The 20,462-nt window shown below is 36.7% G+C and overlaps 1 protein-coding gene across 1 annotated transcript in view; it reads left to right on the forward strand.

The window, feature by feature from the left end:
- The window catches only part of UBE2R2 (ubiquitin conjugating enzyme E2 R2), a 95,686-nt gene that overhangs the window by 60,465 nt on the left and 14,759 nt on the right, over nucleotides 1-20,462 (forward strand). Inside the window, exons 2-3 of the mRNA XM_082842575.1 lie at nucleotides 6,856-6,942; nucleotides 18,711-18,808. Of these exons, the coding sequence (XP_082698701.1) occupies nucleotides 6,856-6,942; nucleotides 18,711-18,808 (185 nt within the window). The remainder of the gene's footprint in view (nucleotides 1-6,855; nucleotides 6,943-18,710; nucleotides 18,809-20,462) is intronic.

The raw sequence follows: 20,462 nt of genomic DNA on the forward strand, positions 1-20,462 counted from the left end.
TACTACTCTTTCATATTGGTGCATGTTCTTTATAAATTTTCGTGCAACCATTCCTAGTTACTCTGTAAAGATTTCTTTTAATATAGTTAGTAGTCTAGGAGGACGTTTTTGGGGACCTAAAGATTTGACTAACAATACTAAATTTTATTGATTATTTTTAGAAAGGATAATCTAATTTCCCATAGAAATATGTTAAAGGAGGTTACATTTTCAACGATCAGAGTTCCAATTTTGTATGGAAATTTTTACAATCCTGTTTTATTCAGATATGCATTATATAACTATGTCATCATTACTAAAGCTTTCTAAAGTATATGCATATTCTGGAGATGAGGCTGATTAAATGAAAAAGATAGGAAACCACTAACTTTTGTCTTTTATCCCATTCAATCCGTCTTTTACAGTGCTGTCATAGAGTCATTTATTCTAAAATAGACATCTTGCCTTTGATTTTCATTTCTTTTTTTTTTTAATTTATTTATTTATTTATGGTTGTGTAGGGTCTTCATTGCTGTGCGCGGGTTTTCTGCAGTCATGGCAAGCAGGGACTACTCTTTTGGTTCACGGGCTTCTCATTGCGGTGGCTTCTCTTGTTGCGGAGCATGGGCTCTAGGCGCACGGGCTCAGTAGTTGTGACCTACGGGCTTAGTTGCTCTGCGGCATGTGGGATCTTCCTGGACCAGGGCTTGAACCTGTGTCCCCTGAATTGGCAGGCGGATTCTTAACCACTGTGCCACCAGGGAAGTCCCTGATTTTCTGACTTTATGTAGTTTCCCACTAAAACACCTAAACAAGGCTTCAGCCTACCTTCATCCAGTCTCCTATCTTCTGTAGTTACCACCAGGCATCCCACTAGCCATACCTGACCACTCCACATTCTTTGCACCTGGTGCCTTGCTATTTCCTCTGCTTTTATCCACCCAGGGACCTACTCAGACAACACCTAACCATGGTACCAATACTTTGTAGGCTTTCAAAGTGTACAATTCAGTGGTTTTTTATTCACCAGGTCATACAGCCATCACCACCATCTAACTCCAGTTTATTTCATCACCTCCAAAAGAAACCTCATATCTATTAGCAGTCATGCTCAGTTCTCCCCTACCACCCCTAATGTCCTTTTATTATTCCTGTATGCAATTCAGAATACTGATTGCATTTAGTTGTGATGTCTCCTTAGTTTCCTTCAATATTTGATGGTTTCCCCATCTTTCTTTGTTTTTCATGACCTTCATAGTTTTGAAAAGAAGTGGTTGGGTATTGTGTAGAATGTCCCTCCATTCGGGTTTGTCTGATGTTTGTCTCATGATCAGACTGGGTTATGGGTTTTGGGGTAAGAGCACCACAGAGATGAGCTGCGTTTCTTAGCACATCTTATAAGGGAGGTCATGATTTCAGCGACTTAACACCAGTGATGTTAACCTTGATCACTTGGTTAAGGTGTTGTCTGCCAGCTTTCTCTATTATAAAGTTAGTATGTCTTCCTTTCCATATTCTTAGGAAGTGAGTCATTCAGCCCTGCCCACACTTGTGGGGAGGGGAATTAAACTCCACCTCCTTAATGGGATATATCTACATATATTATCTGGAGGAAGATAATATATGCTGTGAGGAAGATTTGTCCCTTCCCCAGTATTTTTTCATTCAATAATTTATACCAAAATGCACTCATTTATATTTATTTTATACCTTGGGTTATCATCCAGTACTATGAATTGCTTTACTTTTGGCCAGCAGGGGCTCTTTCAGGTTGGCTCCTATGGCTTTTTGTTGTTGTTTGCTTTTTTTTGTTTGTTATTGACATGCCTCCATATTTTTTCTTTAGCATTTCCTTACTTTCAGGCACTATAAGATGCTCCATGCTCATCTTGTATTTTCTTTGCCCCACATGTAGAATCAAGTATTTCTCCAAAAAGCCTTGTTTCTTTTTATTAGAAAATGGTATTTTGAAACCAAGATCTGAGGAACTGAGTATTCTTGTTGCTATTGGGGTGTGACTGCTTTTGGACTCCAGTTTTTGTTTGCTTTAATTTTTATTTATTTTTAAAGATTTATTTATTATTTATTTTTGGCTGCATCGGGTCTTAGTTGCAGCATGTGGGCTCTTCGTTGCGGTGCACAGGCTGCTCTCTAGTTGTGGCATGCAGGTTTTCTCTTCTCTAGTTGTGGCGCTTGGGCTTCTCTAGTTGTGTGTGGGTTTTCTCTTCTCTAGTTGTGGTGCGCAGGCTCCAGGGCACGTGGGCTCTGTAGTTTGCGGCGCACAGGCTCTCTAGTTGAGGCGCATGAGCTCAGTAGTTGTGGTTCACGGGCTTAGTTGCCCTGGGGCATATGGGATCTTAGTTCCCTGACCAGGGATGGAACCCGCGTCCCCTGCGTTGTAAGCATTGTAAAGCGGATTGTTTACCACTGGACCACCAGGGAAGTCCAGTACTTCATTCCTTTTAACTGCCACATAATATTCTAGTGTATGGATATATACCACCTTTTGTTTATTTCCTCAGGTGATGGACATTTGGGGTTGTTCTACATTTTGTCTGTTATGCTGCTGTGAACATTTCTGTACAAGTTCTCATGTGGATGTAATGTTTTCATTTCTCTTGGACATATACCTGGTAGTGGACTTGCATGGTACATGGTTAACTATGTTTATTCTTTCAAGGAAATGCTAGACTGTTTTTCAAAGTGGCTATACCATTTTGATCCCTTCCAGCCATGTATAAAGCATTCTAATTTCATGACATCCTGGCCAAACATTTTGTTTGTTTGTTTAATTAATTAATTAATTTACTTTTGGCTCCGTTGGGTCTTCGTTGCTGCGCGCAGGCTGTCTCTAGTTGAGGCAAGCGGGGGCTACTCTTTGTTGCAGTGTGCGGGCTTCTCACTGCTGTGGCTTCTCTTGTTGCAGAGCAAGGGCTCTAGGTGTGTGGGCTTCAGTAGTTGTGGCTTGTGGGCTCTAGAGCACAGGCTCAGTAGTTGTGGCACACGGGCTTAGTTGCTCCGTGGCATGTGGGATCTTCCCGGAGCAGGGCTCGAACCCGTGTCCCCTGCATTGGCAGGCAGATTCTTAACCACTGCGCCACCAGGGAAGCCCTGGGCTCATTTTTAAATTGAGTTATTTCTCTTTATTACTGAGTTATAAGCATTCTTTACGTAATCTGGGTACATGTCCCTTATCAGATAAATGATTTGCAAGTATTTTCTCCCATCCTGTGGGTTGTCTTTTCATTTTCGTTATGGTGTCTTTTATTCCTTCAGGTATTCCTATTACATGTAACTTACACTTCTTGTAGTTGTCCCACACTCCTTGGATATTCTGTTCTGTTTTTCCCCCCCAGTCTTTGTTCTCTTTGCTTTTCTGCTTTCGAGGATTCTATTGATAATATCCTCTAGTGCAGAGGTTTTTTCCCTCAGCTGTGTCAGTCTTACTCAGCCCATCAAAGGCATTCTTCAGTGTTTTTATCTCTAGCATTTGTCTTTGGTTCTTTCTTAAGATTTCCATCTCTCTGCTTACATTGCCTATCTCTTTTTGCATGCTGTTTACTTTGTCCACTATTAATTATCCTTCAATATTTGATGTCCACTATTAATTATTAATCATCGTTGTTTTAAATTCCCAATCTAATAATTCCAACATCTTTCCCATGTCTGGTTGTGATAATTGCTCTCTCTTCATTTGTGATTTTTCCTTTAGGTATGCCTTATCATTTTTTCATGTTAGTTAGCTGTGATGTACTGGGTAAAAGGAACTGCTATAAATGCCTTAGTAATATGGTGGTGAAGTGTGAGGGGAAGGGGAAGAGTTCTGTTCTCCTATGATTAGTTTTCAGTCTTTTTAATGAGGCTTTGACTCTGGACTGTGAACTTTTCAAGAGTTTCTGTTTTTCTTCACCCCCTACGTGGGATATTAGGGCTGGAGTTTTTTCCGTAAGATGTTATGGAGAAACCCTAACGAACTTTCGGCCAACCCAATATTTCTCTTTCCCTAGGTCAGTTAGGCTCTGACAATATCCTAGCAAGTTAGGCTGTAACTGGTTTCTCCTGAAGGCAGGCCTTGTTAAATACAGAGTCCGTTGGTGTATTTCAAAGGATTTGACTCCATTCTTTTGCATGTGAATATCCAGTTGTCTCAGCACAATTTGTTGAAAAGGCCTTTCCCCCCATTGAATTGGCCTTATATTAGTACCAAACTGTCTTGATCACTATAGATTTGTAGTGTTTTGAAACTGGAAAGTGAGTTGTCTAACTTTGTTTTTATTTTTCAAGATTGTTTTGGCTATTCTGGGTCCCATGAGTACCAGCTTTTCCATTTCTGTAAAGAAGGCAACAGGGGTTTCCATACAGTGATGCTGAATCTGTAGATAAGCTTGAGGAGGATTACCATCTTCACAGTATTGAGTCTTGCAATCTATGAACATATAATATCATGGATATTTAACATTTATTTAAGTCTTTAATTTCTTTTAAAAATGTTTTGTACTTTTCAGAGTGTAAGTTGTGTATTTCTTTTATTATACTTATTCCTAAGTATTTTATTCTTTTTGATGCTATTATACAGGTTTTTGTTTTGTTTTGTTTTGTTTTTTGCGGTACGCGGGCCTCTCACTGTTGTGGCGTCTCCCGTTGCGGAGCACAGGCTCGGGACGTGCAGGCTCCGCGGCCATGGCTCACGGGCCCAGCCGCTCCGCGGCATGTGGGATCTTCCCGGACCGGGGCACAAACCCGTGTCCCCTGCATCGGCAGGCGGACTCTCAACCACTGCGCCACCAGGGAAGCCCCTTGATGCTATTATAAATGGAATTTTCTTAATTTCATTTTCAGTTTGTTCAGTGCTGCAGTGTAGAAATATAATTGATGCTGGTATATTGATCTTTTATCTTGCAATTCTGCTGAATTTGTTATTCTAATATATTTAGTGGGTTCCTTTTGAAAATCTATATACAGGATTATCTAATTTGCAAATAGAAATAACTTTGCTTCTTACTTTCCAACCAAGATGCGTTTTATTTCATTTCCTTGCCGGCTGGCCTGACTATCATCTCCAGTATAGTGTTGAATAGAAGTGGTGAGAGTAGACATCCCTGTCTTATTTCTGAAATTACTTCACCACTAAGTATAATGTTAGTTATAGTTTTGTTTACTACATTCCTTTTTTCAAGTTGAGGAATTTACCTTGTATTCCTAGTTTGCTGGGTGTTTTCAGTCATGAAGGGGTATTGAATTTTTGAGTTATTTCTTAGTGGTTACCCTCGGGATTACAATCAACATCATATAACTGTATCTAAGTTCAGTTAATAACCATCTTAATTTCAGTGGTGTACAGAAACTTTGCTCTTATGTAACTCTGATCCCTCCCCTTTACTTTGTTTTTTATTGGTAAACAAATTCCTTCTTTGTGTATTTTTTGCCTTTCAATAGATTTATAATTATTATACTATGTAATTATCTTTTAAATTAGGAGGAAAAAAGTTATAAACAAAAAGTACATTTATTGTTTCTTTCATATTTATCCTATACTTATCCTATGTTTTGATTTGTGCTCTTCCTTCATGTTGTTTCAGGTACTGGCTAGTGTCCTTTCATTTCAGCCTGAAGGACTCGTTTAGTGTTTCTTTTTGTTTTAATTTATTTATTTTTGGCTGGGTTGGGTCTTTGTTGCTGCACACGGGCTTTCTCTAGTTGCGGTGACCAGGGACTACTCTTCGTTGAGGTGCATGGGCTTCTCATCGCGGTGGCTTCTCGTTGCAGAGCATGGGCTCTAGGTGTGTGGGCTTCAGTAGTTGTGGCATGCAGGTTCAGTAGTTGTGGCTCGCTGGCTCTAGAGCGCAGGCTCAGTAGCTGTGGCGCATGGGCTTAGTTGCTCTGCAGCATGTGGGATCTTCCTGGACCAGGGCTCGAACCTGTGTCCCCTGCATCGGCAGGCGGATTCCCAAACATTTCCCGCGCCACCGGGGAAGTCCTGAAGACAGAATTTTTGAGGTTACTGACTCTGCCATTTTCACTGCTGTCCTTAGCTTATTTATTCTTACCTTGTTCTTTCATTCCCTTCTTCACTCCCTTTTACTAGTACTGTTAGATGAGAATTTGTCTGGATTTTTTCATATGTGAAATGTGGGATACTGCCAAGGACATTCACTGTAGCAGTATTTACAATAGCAATAGAGTGAAAAACAACCCAGCTGTTCCAAAATAAGGAAGTAGTTTTTTTTCTTTTAATGGTTCATCTGTATATCTGTATGATGGAACATTATGCACATACTAACAATCATATATACAAAGGAAAATGTTTATGATATGATACAGATTGAAAAAACAGTATAAAATAAAATATATTCAAGTTTTCGAAAATAAGTTTTGAAAACTTGAAATACATTCAAGTTTTTGAAAATAAGTTTTGTAAAGAGATAAGCATATATTAGCATCAAAAACTCTTGGAGGAGCCATATCAAAATGGTAGCATTTGTTACTTCTGGTCGGTAAACGGTGTTAAGTAAAACAAATTATCTTTGTTCTGTATTATGTACCATAAGGTTGTATTAATTATTTTTTGTTATTAAAATAAAATATACCCATTAATGTGACACACATATTAAACTGTTTTTCATTCGTGTGTTCAATTATATAACTGTTGAACTTCGGCAATTTAACATTAATTTTTATAAATATTTACAGAGATAGTTAGAACACATGCTAATAATAACCCTGGCATTGGGGCTAACAAAATATATATGAGCTATTTTAATCTCCATAGTCTACTGTGTAGAAAGGAGTTTTGTTGCGCTGGAGTATATCAGGGTGAATTGTTAGTTAGATGAATAATCTGTAATCTTACTAGCATTTCATTCTTTTTCTTTTCAGGCGCATATTAAATTTCCTATTGACTACCCATATTCACCACCTACCTTCAGATTCTTGACCAAAATGTGGCACCCCAACATTTATGAGGTAAGAGATGTCTATCATGAATTTCTCTGAAGATTTATTTAAGATAATATCCTTTAAAATAGCCTCCATAGCTCAGTATGCTGTGGTAGTTATGCTGTAGCCACAGAGAAGTATTCATGGTTTCCCATTTTTGGTTAAGTCTGTAGTTGAATTGCTCAAAAATTGGGGTTTTTTAATACCAGTGTATATTATGGTTAATTTAAGGTTGAGGCTTTAAACCTTTGCTGCTCATCGCTAAAATTATAATTCATATTTGTTAACATTTGCATTTTTTTAATTTAGTAGATAAAGTCATACAAATTTATTTGTGTACCTATCCTCTAGCTTCACAGCAAGGGTTTGTTTGTTGCTTTGATCAGAGATTCAGCTTTGGGACAGGAGAGGGTGGGAATTTATCCTACTATATTTGTACTGGTGTCCTTTAAGGAGTTGCTGCATACCAGTTGAGAGCCTCTTTTGGAATAAATCCAAGGTTAGGTTCTTCTACTAGACAAGTCCACATGCCTGGGAAAATAATTTGTAGCTTTTTTTATGAAATGTACTTAGCTTTGTGCTAATTTATAAGGATGCTGGAACAATGCATTATGTTTCTCAGGATATATGTCAAGGCCCACTAAAATATCCTGAGTCTACTCCTTTACCATTCTGTAATCTTTTTCATTGCAGTAGTGCTGTGAAGTTGTAGCTGAGGCCCAGGCATTAAAATTGTTTTTTAAAATTTGCAGCCTTAGTCATAGTTCTTTTTTTGGTCAGGTGGTTATTGGCAAGCACCTTTCCTCCAGAAACAGAGCTACAGAGCCTTTAAAATGCTTATAGGCAAGGGATGGAGAACTTACTCTATAGTCCTGAATTTGGATCTCAGTCTATAAATGAGCACACTGGGGTAGCTTTATTATTTTTCACAACCTGCTTTTTCTTTTTCTTTTCTTTTTTTTTTTTTTTGTGGTACTCGGGCCTCTCACTGTTGTGGCCTCTCCCGTTGTGGAGCACAGGCTCTGGACGCGCAGGCTCAGCGACCATGGCTCACAGGCCCAGGCGCTCCGCGGCATGTGGGATCTTCCCAGACCGGGGCACGAACCCGTGTCCCCTGCATCGGCAGGCGGATTCTCAACCACTGAGCCACCAGGGAAGCCCACAACCTGCTTTTTCTGTCAGTCATTTTCTTCATTTTTCTTTCCTTCTTAAAACAGGATAAACTAGTGCTCAAAAGGTGATGCATAGTAACATTTCCAGAAATAGGTTCCCAGAATATTGTTTTCTTTAGTATCTTTAGTGTTTGACATCATCATAGTACAAATAAACAACAATGAATATGTTGTACTATTCTGTATAACAAAGTTACCCTGTTGTAGGGAGAGACTATAGAAATAATTCACTGTTCATAAGTTCAAACTGGGTTTAATACACATAGAAATATTTTTCTGTCCCTGTCCATTTAATAATCAAAAATTCTTGCCTTCAGAACTATGTGGTATAAAAGCAACTATACTCCAATAAAAATTAATTTAAAAAATTTAAAAGGAACGTGAATTCAAGAAGAAAAACCCAACTATGTGGTATGTATAGATTTTTTAGATAGCAAAAGAGAAGTGAGAAGGCTCAAGCTTTTTTTGTCTTGCTACTGAGACAAGATAGAGCCATATATTAGAGCCATATATTCGCCTGTTTCCATCTCAGTTATCTAATTCTCAAACCCTTCTCAACAAAGAAGCAAAAAGGAAAAACAAAAAACAGAATAAAGGATTCAAAGCTCTTTCAGAAGAAGGTGTAGGTAGATACACTCCACTTTCCACTGCTTTTTCACCACTTAGGCTGTTTAGTTCTGTCTCTTTTAAGATTTAGCATTGGATCATTGTTTTTTAAAATAGGTTTCATATTCATAATAAAAATTGCAGCAGTAAAATAAAACATGCATATCTTATAAATATGCAGTTGTTTTCCATGCCATAAAAGTTCTGTTTTTAAAGAAGTGTTAAGTCATAGTTAGGAATTAAATTTGATGTAATCAAATGAGTCACAAGAGACTCTTCTTACAAATTAATAATACGTTAATTTACTTTGCTACATTCTGGAAACAGTATCAGAATTGAACTTTTTGAGGGCCCAAGTCAGTATTTGTGATTTTAGCCATTAGGGCTCATGTTTCTTAGCCAAAGGGATATTCCAGGAAGTTGCTCTCTCCTCGTCCATCTTATGTTGTCACCTAGAAACACAATGGACCTCAATGTCAAATTGCTCTGGTCACCAAATTGTTTACTGCAGAGTTATTTGTAATAGAACTGGAGATGAAATGGGGGAACAATGGCAACAATGTCAACAGCAACAAGACAAAAATACAAAAGGAAAAGTGTACTCAAATGCCAAAATATGTGAATTGATGAGTTTTTGTATATAATAACTTCATGAGTATTAAAAATATCATAAGGACTATTTTTGGTAGAAAATAGTTTATTTTATCAAGTTTTTAGTTTTGGTTACAGTTTTATTAAATATGTTCACAGACACATTACTGCAGCCCCAAAAGTTATAAATACTGCTGTGTTATATGAATGAACTTAATTAATTTAACATTTCTAATACCATTGCCACATTTGTGAAATTTATAAATACCAAGGGGAAGCTCGGAGAACAAAAGAAATTTAATATGAGCTTGTCATCAATGATCATACTGCACAGTCTACTCCTTTTTGCTTCATAATATGTTGAGTGATCTCAATAATAGTTTCCTGGTTATGTTTGTTACTGTGTGCTCAGAAGTAGATAACCAATGAAGCCCATTTGCTTCACAAACCATGTATTAAAATGAGGTTTTTGTACACTCTTCACTGTGAACTTCAGAGCTATGGCAACTCAGAATCTCACTGCTCTTAGTATGTATTTATTTAAATAATTTTTTATGTAATAGACTAATATTTAGAATAGTTTTAGTTTTGCCACAAAATTAAATGGAAATTATACAGAAATATTTAGCATTTGATGATCCTTTTAGTACTAGTGAATTGTAGGACACAGTATGGCTCTTTCTTTTAAAAAATAATAAAGATGTTGGATGTTTTTTGAAGGAGCATACAGATCATTTTTCCTGTATAGTGTTTACAGGTGAATGTCACAGGTGTAGTCATGAAATAAATGTTACAGTAAGATGGTGTATTTTAGGATACTTGATAGCCAGTAGGAAAATATTTTACTGTTTTACGTAAGGTTCTAGCTCTGAAGAGTTATTCTTGATTCTAGGCTCAGATGATTCTCAAGACATTATACTAATCTCTGTAGCCACTGACACTGCAAGGATATACCAGTTTGGCTACTATTCCACTATCATTAGGGTATGGTATTTTTAAATGTTATTGTTCTAATAATGATTAAAAATAGATCCTACTGTTTTAATATAACTCCGGCTGCCATAACAAAATACCATAGATGCGGTGGCTTACAACAACAGAAATTAACTTTCTCACAGTTTAGGAAACATAGTTTCTACTGAAGACTCCTCCTGGCTTATCTCTGTGTCTTCATGTGGCTTGAGAGGAGAGAGAGCACAAGCTAGCTCTCTGGTGTCTCTTACAAGGTTTTTTTTTTTTTAATTTTATTTATTTATTAATTATTGGCTGCGTTGGGTCTTCGTTGCTGTGTGCGGGCTTTCTCTAGTTGTGGAGAGCGGGGTCTACTCTTCATTGCGGTGCACGGGCTTCTCATTGTGGTGGCTTCTCTTTGTTGCAGAGCATGGGCTCTAGGTGCACGGGCTTCAGTAGTTGTGGCACACAGGCTCAGTAGTTGTGGCACACAGGCTCAGTAGTTGTGGCACATGGGCTTAGTTGCTCCGCGGCACATGGGATCTTCCTGAACCAGGGCTTGAGCCCATATCCCCTGCATTGGCAGGCGGATTCTTAGCCACTGCGCCACCAGGGAAGTCCCTCTTAAAAGGTTTTTGCCAAGTCTGCAGAGCAATTGCTTTTGGAATAGTAAAATTTAGGCTATGTAAGTGGAAAGTGGGTCTAATTACATATAGTTTATGATCTTTGTATTTATTTATATGGATTATAGCCCATTAGGAGCGAAGTGGATGAGACCCACAATCAGCGCTTCAAAAACTGAAAAGAACTCAGTGTATCAAGAGGTCCTTTACAATAAAGCTGTCATTATAAATTATATTTTGAAATTACACAGAAAAGATCAGGTAAAAGCAAAGATACTGTGTCAGTTGGGAGTATTCAGAGAAACAGAACCAATAGGATATATAGAGATATATGTAAGAGGAGGTTTATCATAGGAATCGGCTCACGTGGTTATGAAGACTGAGAAATCCCACAGTCTGCCTTCTGCAAGCTATAGAGCTGGGAAGTCTGGAATTATAATTCATTTTGAGGCCGTAGGACTGGGAGCTGTTGGTATGAGTCCCGGAGTCCCAGGACCCAAGAACTAGGAGTTCGGATGTAGTAGCCCAAGAAGAGAGACAATTTGTCCTTCCTCTGCCTGTTTGTTCTGTTCAGGCCCTCAAAGAATTCGATAATGCCTATCACATCATCATGATGAGGGCAAGTCTTTTTTACTCAATCTACTGATTCAAATACTAATCTTTTCCAGAAACACCCTCACAGATACACTCAGAAATAATGTTCTACCAGCTATCTGAGCATCCCATAGCCCAGTCAAGTTGATGCACAAAATTAACCATCACAGATAGCTCTCTTTTTCTACCATTCCCCCCTGTCATCTACATTATGGTCCTTCTATACTCTGTGTACATCATTATGTTCTCAGGGGGTGTAATTTGACTGGCACTACACTTGAATCCTTGAAATAGCAAGTTGTTTATAGTAAGGGTTTATGCCCTTCTTATTTCATTACATATAGTAAAATTATATTTAGATAGAAAAACAATGGTAGCCTAGCTGGTTCTGCTTCATCTCCTCTGATCATTTAACACACATTTTTCTCTCTAATTAAATTATTATTCTTTTCTCTGTTTAGTGGAATTATCTCAGAGCTTCTGTGGTATTTCCGTAATTTCTTTGAGAATTTATTTTAATGGTTTTTCCACCGAAGAATCAAATAATGAACCCCGCAAAATACATTAGGATTGATTACAAAGTTGGAATATTACATTCTCTGATGATCTTTCAAGACTAGGACAAACTGCTTTATTAGTTCATTATTCTTGAACTCATTTCATATAAATTTTAAATACAAAGTTTCTAAATTATAAAAAATTTAGAATACGTTTTGTTAAAATGCTTTGATTTCAATATCTATGTTATAAACATACTAAAATATTAAGTTTAAACCCACTAATTTTTTAAATTTTGAAATAATTTTGGGCTTGAAGAGTTTCAAAACTAGTACAGAAAGTTCTCATATATGTACCTTTTACTCATATTCTTCTAATGTTAATATCTTTTACAACCATGATACATTTATCAAAACCAAGAAATTAACTTTGGTACAATACTATTAAGTAAACTAGACTTCATTTGGAATAAAGTATGGCATGGGGAACCTAAAACATGTATTACTTGTCCTTAGCTAGGTGAGACAAACTCTGTTTCTGTATTGTGTTATTAAACCATCAGAAACAACATGCTTGAACTCTGATCTTGATTCACATAAAGGTGCTGAGTGCTGTGTTATAAGATTTTGTTATATTATCAGAATTTATTGTGTTCATTTTTTAAAATATGCATTTGATGAACATTTTAAATTTACATAATTTTTACTCAGTTGTCTTTAAGAAGGGACCTGAATAAAACAAAAGATTCTTCAAATGAATGAATGCTTGCTTAATCAGCTAATCAGAAATGTGTTATGCAATATATTTTATTTGCTTTAGCTACTAGGATAAATTGACAGAAATAACTTCTCTTTGGTACCTGGTAAAATATCTTTGTTTTCTTTCAGTGGTTTTTATCATTAAAATAACTCATCATTAATTGACTTGTAAAATATTCTTTATTTCTAAAATATTAGAGAAAAGTTTAGTGGTAGAATGTTCCTATAAAACTTCTAAAGTCTACAATGTGAGTTTCATCTTGGTTTATACCAGATGAGTAAGGTAGAAAGTTAACAGAAACCAGAAGACTTTGATTTGGTGTTGAAAGTTTTCCTAGTAAATGTAATTTAGTATTACACATTATTAAAGGTTTGAACTCTATCTTGTGCTTGTTTAGATTTTGCTTCTTTTTCCTCGTATTTTTTTCTTTTAAAAAATGTAAATTAGGATGCCAGTTTGCTCTATGAAGATATATATACCTTAAGGATTTAACTATAGATACATTAACCACCATTTAGAACATGATGATATTTGGGCCACCAAATTTGTCCTTTTTAGAGCTGAGCTCTGGTTTGTAAATAATTTGTGACAAGCAGGATTTTATGTATTTTTATGTAATTATATTCATGGATTTGCAGATATTATGCATTCTCTCTAACTTTAAGGTATAGGGAATAGGTTTCTCTAGGCAGTGATGTCCCCAAATTTGGCAGCTTATCAGAATCTTGTGGAGCAGTTGTTAAAAATAAAGAATACTGGAGATTTTGGTTTGATTGGATTAGGTAGGGCCTAGGCTATATAGCCTTCATTTTACATCTTAGAACTGCCTTTCTGGAGGCTGAGAACTTCTCCCATTAAAAAAAAAAGGGCGAGGGGGCTTCCCTGGTGGCGCAGTGGTTAAGAATCTGCCTGCCAATCCAGGGGACATGGTCCCTGGTCCAGAAGGTCCCACATGCCACGGAGCAACTAAGCCCGTGCGCCACAACTACTGAGCCTGTGCTCTAGAGCCTGTGAGCCACAACTACTGAGCCCGCGTGCTACAACTACTGAAGCCCGCGTGCCTAGAGCCCGTGCTTTGCAATGAGAAGCCCGCACACTGCAATGAAGACCTGACGCGGCCAAAAATAAATAAATTTATTTAAAAACCCAATAATTTATTGAGGTAAAATTTCACATACATAAAATTAACCATTTAAAGTGAACACAATTCGGTGACATTTAGTACATTCCCAGCGTCGTACATCTAACACCTCTATTTGTAAGGCATTTCCATCGCTCCAATGTAAAACATCTTACCCATGAAGTGATTCTTCTCCGTTCCCATTTCTCCCTAGTCTCTGACAACCACCAGTCAGGTTTATGTCTCTATTTATCCATTCTGGGTATTTCATATAAATGGAATCATACAATATGTGACCTTTTTTGTGTGGCTTTCACTTAGCATAATATTTTGGAGGTTCATCCATGTTGTAGCATGTATTAGTACTTCATTCCTCTTCATGGCTGAATAATATTGCATTGGTTGGATATATCACAGTTTATCCATTTCTCTATCGATGGGCATTTGGTCTGTGTCCACCTTTTTTTTTTAAACATCTTTATTGGAGTATAATTGCTTTAAAATGGTGTGTTAGTTTCTGCTTTATAACAAAGCGAATCAGCTATACATATATCCCCATATCTCCTCCCTCTTGCGTCTCCCTCCCATCCTCTTTATCCCACCCCTCTAGGTGGTCACAAAGCACCGAGCTGATCTCCCTGTGCTATGCAGCTGCTTCCCACTAGCTATCTATTTTACATTTGGTAGTGTATATATGTCCATGCCACTCTCTCACTTCATCCCAGCTTACCTGTCCCCCTCCCTGTGTCCTCAAGTCCATTCTCTACGTCTGCGTCTTTATACCTGTCCTGCCCCTAGGTTCTTCAGAACCATTTTTTTTGTGTCCACCTTTTGTATATATAAATAGTGCTGCTATAACCATGTGTATACATGTACTTGTTTAAGTACTTTTTTCACTTCTTTTGGTTGTATACCTAGGAATGGAATTGCAGGGGTCAAATTGTGATTCTGTGTTTTGCTCTTTGAGGAACTGCCAAACTGTTCTATAGCAGATGAACCCCCTCACCAACCACCAGCAATTTATGAGGGTTCCAGTTTCTCTACATCCATCCTTATTTTGCATTTAAAAATTTTAATTATAGCTATCCTAAGGGGATATGATGTGATAACTCACTGTCATTTTGATTTGTATTTCCCTAACGACTAATGATATTGAGCATTCTTTCATGTGCTTATTGTCCGTTTATGTATCTTCTTTTGAGAAATGTCTGTTCAAGTCCTTTGTTCATTTTTTAATTGGCTAGTTTGTCTTTTTGTCATTGAGTCATAGAAGTTCCTTATATATTATGGACATTAAATTCTTATTAGATGTATGACTTGCAGATACTTCTGTATTTATAGGTTGTTTTTTTCACTTTCTTTGGTAATGTCCTTTGCACAAAATTTTTTCATTTTAATGAGGTCTAGTTTATCTGTTTTTGTTTGCTTGTTTGTTGCTCATGCTTTTTGTGTCATACCTAAAATATCCATTGCCAAATCCAAGGTCATGAAAATTTTACACACACACACACACACACACCCTTTTTAAGAGTTGATGATTTTAGCTCTTAGATCTTTGTTCCATCTTGAGTTAATTTTGTATATGGTACGAGGTAGGAGTTCAGTTTCCTTCTTTTGTTTTTGGAAATCCAGTCCCAGCATCATTTGCTGAAGAGACTGTTCTTTCCCCATTGAATGGACTTAACCATCTTGTCAAAAATCAGTTGGCAATGTATGGGTCCGTTTATGGACTCTCAGTTCTATTGCCCTGGTCTATCATTACGCCAGTCCTAAACTGTCTTCTTGTCTGTAGCTTTATAGTAAGTTTTGAAATCAGGAAGTGTGAGTCCTTCGACTTTATTATTCTTCTCCAAGATTGTTTTGGCTATTGTGGGTCCCTTAAATTTCCGTATAAGTTTTAGGAACAGTGTGTCAGTTTCTACAGAAAGGGAAGCTAGGATTTTGATTGGGATTGCATTGAGTCTGTAGCTCAAACTGGGGAATATTGCCAACGTCAAGTCTTCCTACCCACGAATGCAGGCTGTTTTTCTATTTATTTAGGTCTTTAATTTCTTTGAGCAATGTTTTGTAGCTTTCTGTAGCTTTTTGTAGTCTTCTTTAATTTCTTTGAGCAATGTTTTGTGGCTTTCTGTGTACAGGACTTTCACCTCCCTGGTTAGATTTATTCCTAGATATTTTATTCTTTTAGAGGGCATTGTAAATGGAATTGTTTGCTTAATTTGTTTTTTGTTGTTGTTGTTGTTGTTGTTAATATTTATTTGTGCTGGGTCTTAGTTGCAGCAGGTGGGCTCCTTAGTTGTGGCATAGGAACTCTTAGTTGTGGCACGCATGTGGGATCTAGTTCCCTCACCAGGGATTGAATCCCCCAGCCCCCTGCATTGGGAGCGCAGAGTCTTAACCACTGTACCACCAGGGAAGTCCTGCTTAATTTTTTTTTTAGGTTATTCATCACTGGTGTATAAAAATGAATTTTTTTTTGCCACGCTACACAGCTTGCAGGATCTTAGTTCCCTGACCAGGGATCAAACCCGGGCCCTTGGCAGTGAAAGTGCAGAGTCCTAACCATTGGACCGCCAGGGAATCCCAAAATAAAACTGATTTTTGAGTGTTGATCTTGTATCCTACAACTTTGCTGAATTGATTAGGTCTAGTAGCTTTCTTGTGAATTCTTTGGAATTTTCTTTGACATTTGCAATGGAAATAGATTTACTTCCTTTTCAATCTGTACACTTTAAAATTTTCTTTTTCTTCTCTAATTGCTCTGGCTATAACTTCCAGGAGAGTGTTAAATAGCAGTGGTGAAAGTGGGTGCCCTTGTCTTATTTCTGATCTTAGGAGGTTTTTTGGTTTTAATGGTTTTCACCATTAATTAAGTATGCTGTTTATTAGCTGTGGGTTTTTTGTTTTTGTTTTTTTAAATAAATTCCCTTTACATATTTAATACTATGGGTATTTAATTAATTAATTAATTAATTAATTAATTAATTTAATTACATATCCCTTAAATAAATTCCCTTTACAATTTTAAGATAGCTAGAAGGTAACTATAGTTTTCTGAGTGTTTTTATTATGAAAAGTGTTGGGTCTTGTCAAGTGCTTTGTCTGCATCAGTTGAGATGCCCATCTTTTAATATGTCATTTCTAAGTACAGATCTATTTTTGTCATTTCACTACTAAGAAATTTTACTTACACACATATTAAACTCTGAACAAAGTAACATACTCCTCTCGACTAATTTTTGTGCTCTATTTTTCATTCAAGCTGTGTTCTTCACTCCTGTGGTAGGTAGAATAATGGTTCCTCAGAGATGTCTACATTCTAATCCCTGGAACCTGTGTTATGTTAGATTACATGTTAAGAGGAATTAAGGTTGCTTATCAGATGACCTTAAACTAAGATTATTCTGGATTATCTAGGTGGGCCCAGTGTAATCACAAGGGTTCTTTAAAGTGGAAGAGGTAGGGTAGGCAGAAAATGAGAGTGAGGAGATGTGACTTTGGAAGAAAGGCTCAAAAATGCAACATTGCTTGCTTTGAGGATTAGAGGAAGGGGGCCAAGAACAAAGGAGTGTGGGTGGCCTTTAGAAGACAGAAAGGGCAAGGAAAGGGATTCTTTCTTAGAGCCTCCAGGAAGGAATGCATTGCTGCCCACACATTGACTTTAGCTCCGTGGAGAGCAGTGTTAGACTTAGACCTACAAAACTGTAAAATAATAAATTTGTGTTGTTTTAAGCCACTAAGTTTGTGGTATTGGTGTAATAATACAAAATAAATGTAACTGCCTGAACATATTTTATTTATGATGCTGGTTTCTTCAGGCAATCTCATGTCTGGATTTCCCTTAGGTTATTAAAATTGTAATCATCATTGAAAGCCCATCTCAAAGCTTCCTCAACGATTAAGCTTTTTGTTTTTCTTCCACACCATCTCCCAGGTGTCCTCTCCAAATATACCTAGTTTCTCTCTCCTTGTTTCTGTAGTGCTTTTTTACCTTCCTCATGTTATCTAACAATACAGAGTTTTGGAATATAGTATTCGGTATTGGCTTTATTAAAATTTTATTATCCTTTAGAAAATGTTCTGTTATCTTGGTGTGTGTAAATTTGGGTTTATATGTAAGTTTTTTTCACTTTATATGGTTACACCTCTAATTTTTTAAACATTTGAATCTTTTGTTTCATTTTAGACTGAGAGATAGGCAACTGTATCGTTCTCAGTCTTGTCTTTTCTGTTAACAATCTGTATTGCATATGGTAGACAATCCATATATGTTTGACTTTAAATGTACTTGTAATTTAGGTCCTATAATTTAAATTTATGAACCAGAACATTATAGTGGTGAGTTCTTTCTATCCATATACTGAGGGAGTTATACATATAATTAAGTTGTTGTGAGGCATGTGTCAGTTTATATAAACCATATTTATTGAAACCAGTGATTAATATTAAAGGTGATTATAGCTTCTCTCCAGGCATATTTTAAGCAAGGTCAGATTTTTTTTTTGTTTCTTTTAATGTTAGATGTGTAAAAATAGAGAGATTTAGTTGCTTCTCAAGACTCTTGAATCATTGATTTATCATGTTTGTCTGTTTCTATTTTTAAATGATTTGTTTTAGAAGGATGGTGTTACAGATAATAGTGTTTCTTTTTTTAACTAAGAAATGTATTTTGGAGATTGGTCAAAATGAATATTTATAATGTAAAAAATGTTTAATTCTTCTTTATCATTGATTCCAAACAAGAAGAAAAAGCAGGATTGTTTACTCCCCTTATGGTAAGAAAACAAGTCTTCTAGGAGTAAAAGAAATTTCAGCGGAATTGATATTTTTTCAATAACATACTTTTGAGTATTTACTGAATGTGATATTTGTGTCTCGTAGAATGGAGATGTATGCATTTCAATTCTTCATCCACCTGTAGATGACCCACAGAGTGGAGAACTGCCGTCTGAAAGGTGGAATCCTACTCAAAATGTCAGGTAAGGAATTACATAAGGAATAATCTGGTTTTTAGGTGGCTCTTAAGATTGGATATTATCTTTTAACAAGTACAAACGAATCCTTTCTATATTTGGTTGTTTTGTCTTCTACTGGAGCTTTAAGTAGCATGTATGCCTCATTTTGAAGAGTTGTAATTCTGGAGTAATAATGCATATGTTACTCATTTCTCTGTGTTCACTTTGGAAGAATTTTTCTACTCTGAATTCTTCCTCTTACATTAAGTTCCATCCTGCAGCTTTGGATTTCATGAGTTCCATGTTTGGATTGGTTGCTTCCTTATTCTAGGATTCTTATTACTTTTTGCTGAAAAGTCTTAGTCTTTACACTTTGTTTATCCATTCACCAGTTGATGGACATTTGGGTTGTTTCTGCTTCTTGGCTATTATGAATAATGCTGCTGTGAACATTGTGTGACATTGAACATTGTGTGCAAGTTTTTATGTGTACATATGTTTTCATTTCCTTGGACATATACCTGGAAATGGAATTGGGGGTGCATAACTCAGTGTTTAACTTCTTGAGGAACTGCCGTATTTTCCAACATGGCTGCACTAAATTTTATAGCATTCCCACCAGCAGTGTGTGAATTCTAATTTCTGCACATCTTTGTTAACACTTGTTATTTTCCATGTCTTTTATTATAGCCATCCCAGACGGTGGACATGGTATTCTCATTGTAGTTTTGTCATCAGTGTGTTTCTTTTAAAATAACTGTCAAAATTTTAGAATGGTTTTAGATTTTTAGAAAAATTATGAGGAAAGTACAGATAGTTCCCATATTCCCCACACCTGCAGATTTCTTTGTTATTAACATCTAACATTCATTTGGTTCATTTGTTACAGTTAGTGAACCTGTATTAGTACATTATTATTGACTAAAGTCCATACTCTTTCACGTTTCCTTAATTTTTACCTAATGTCATTTTTCTGCTCTGAGATCCCCATGCATGATAGATAGCACATTATATTTAATAGACAGTTCTCCTTAGACAACTGCAACAGTTTCTTGGACTTTCCTTGGTTTTGATGACCTTAACAATTTTGAGGAATACTGATCAGGTATTTTGTAGAATGCTCCCCAAATGGGATTTTTTTTTTTGATGTTTTTCTGCTTATTATACTGGAGTTATGAGGGTTGGGGAGGAAGACATGGAGGTAAAGTACATTTTCATCACGTCATAGCAGGGGTATATACTGTCAGCCTGACTTACCACTCTTGATGTTAACATTCATCACCTGGCTGAGACTCTTGTTTTTAGGGTTTCTCCTCTGTAAAGTTCCTCCTGTCCCCCTTTCTGTTCTGTATAAGGGAAGTCCTAGGTGCAGCCCACACTAAGGAGGGGGGAGTTATACTCCCACAAGGCTGAGATATCTGTATAAGTTACTTCAATTCCTCTGCACAGGAGATTAATCTGCTCTCCCCCATTTACTCATTCATTCATTTTGTTAATCATTTTTAATGATCTGGAAGCTAGTAACTCAATTAGAATCTCCATTTTTGTCAAAAGCAAAGAACTTGAAGCTTCCTGATGCACACAAGGATTTCTCACCTGTCTCTTATCAAGTTATGTGTTTGCTTCCCACCTTCTGGGAAGAGTAGACCAAAAAGTCTATTCAAGACATATCAAATAC

The sequence above is a fragment of the Leucopleurus acutus genome, assembly GCF_964270905.1.
Source record: "Leucopleurus acutus genome assembly, chromosome: 7".
NCBI lineage: Eukaryota > Metazoa > Chordata > Mammalia > Artiodactyla > Delphinidae > Leucopleurus > Leucopleurus acutus.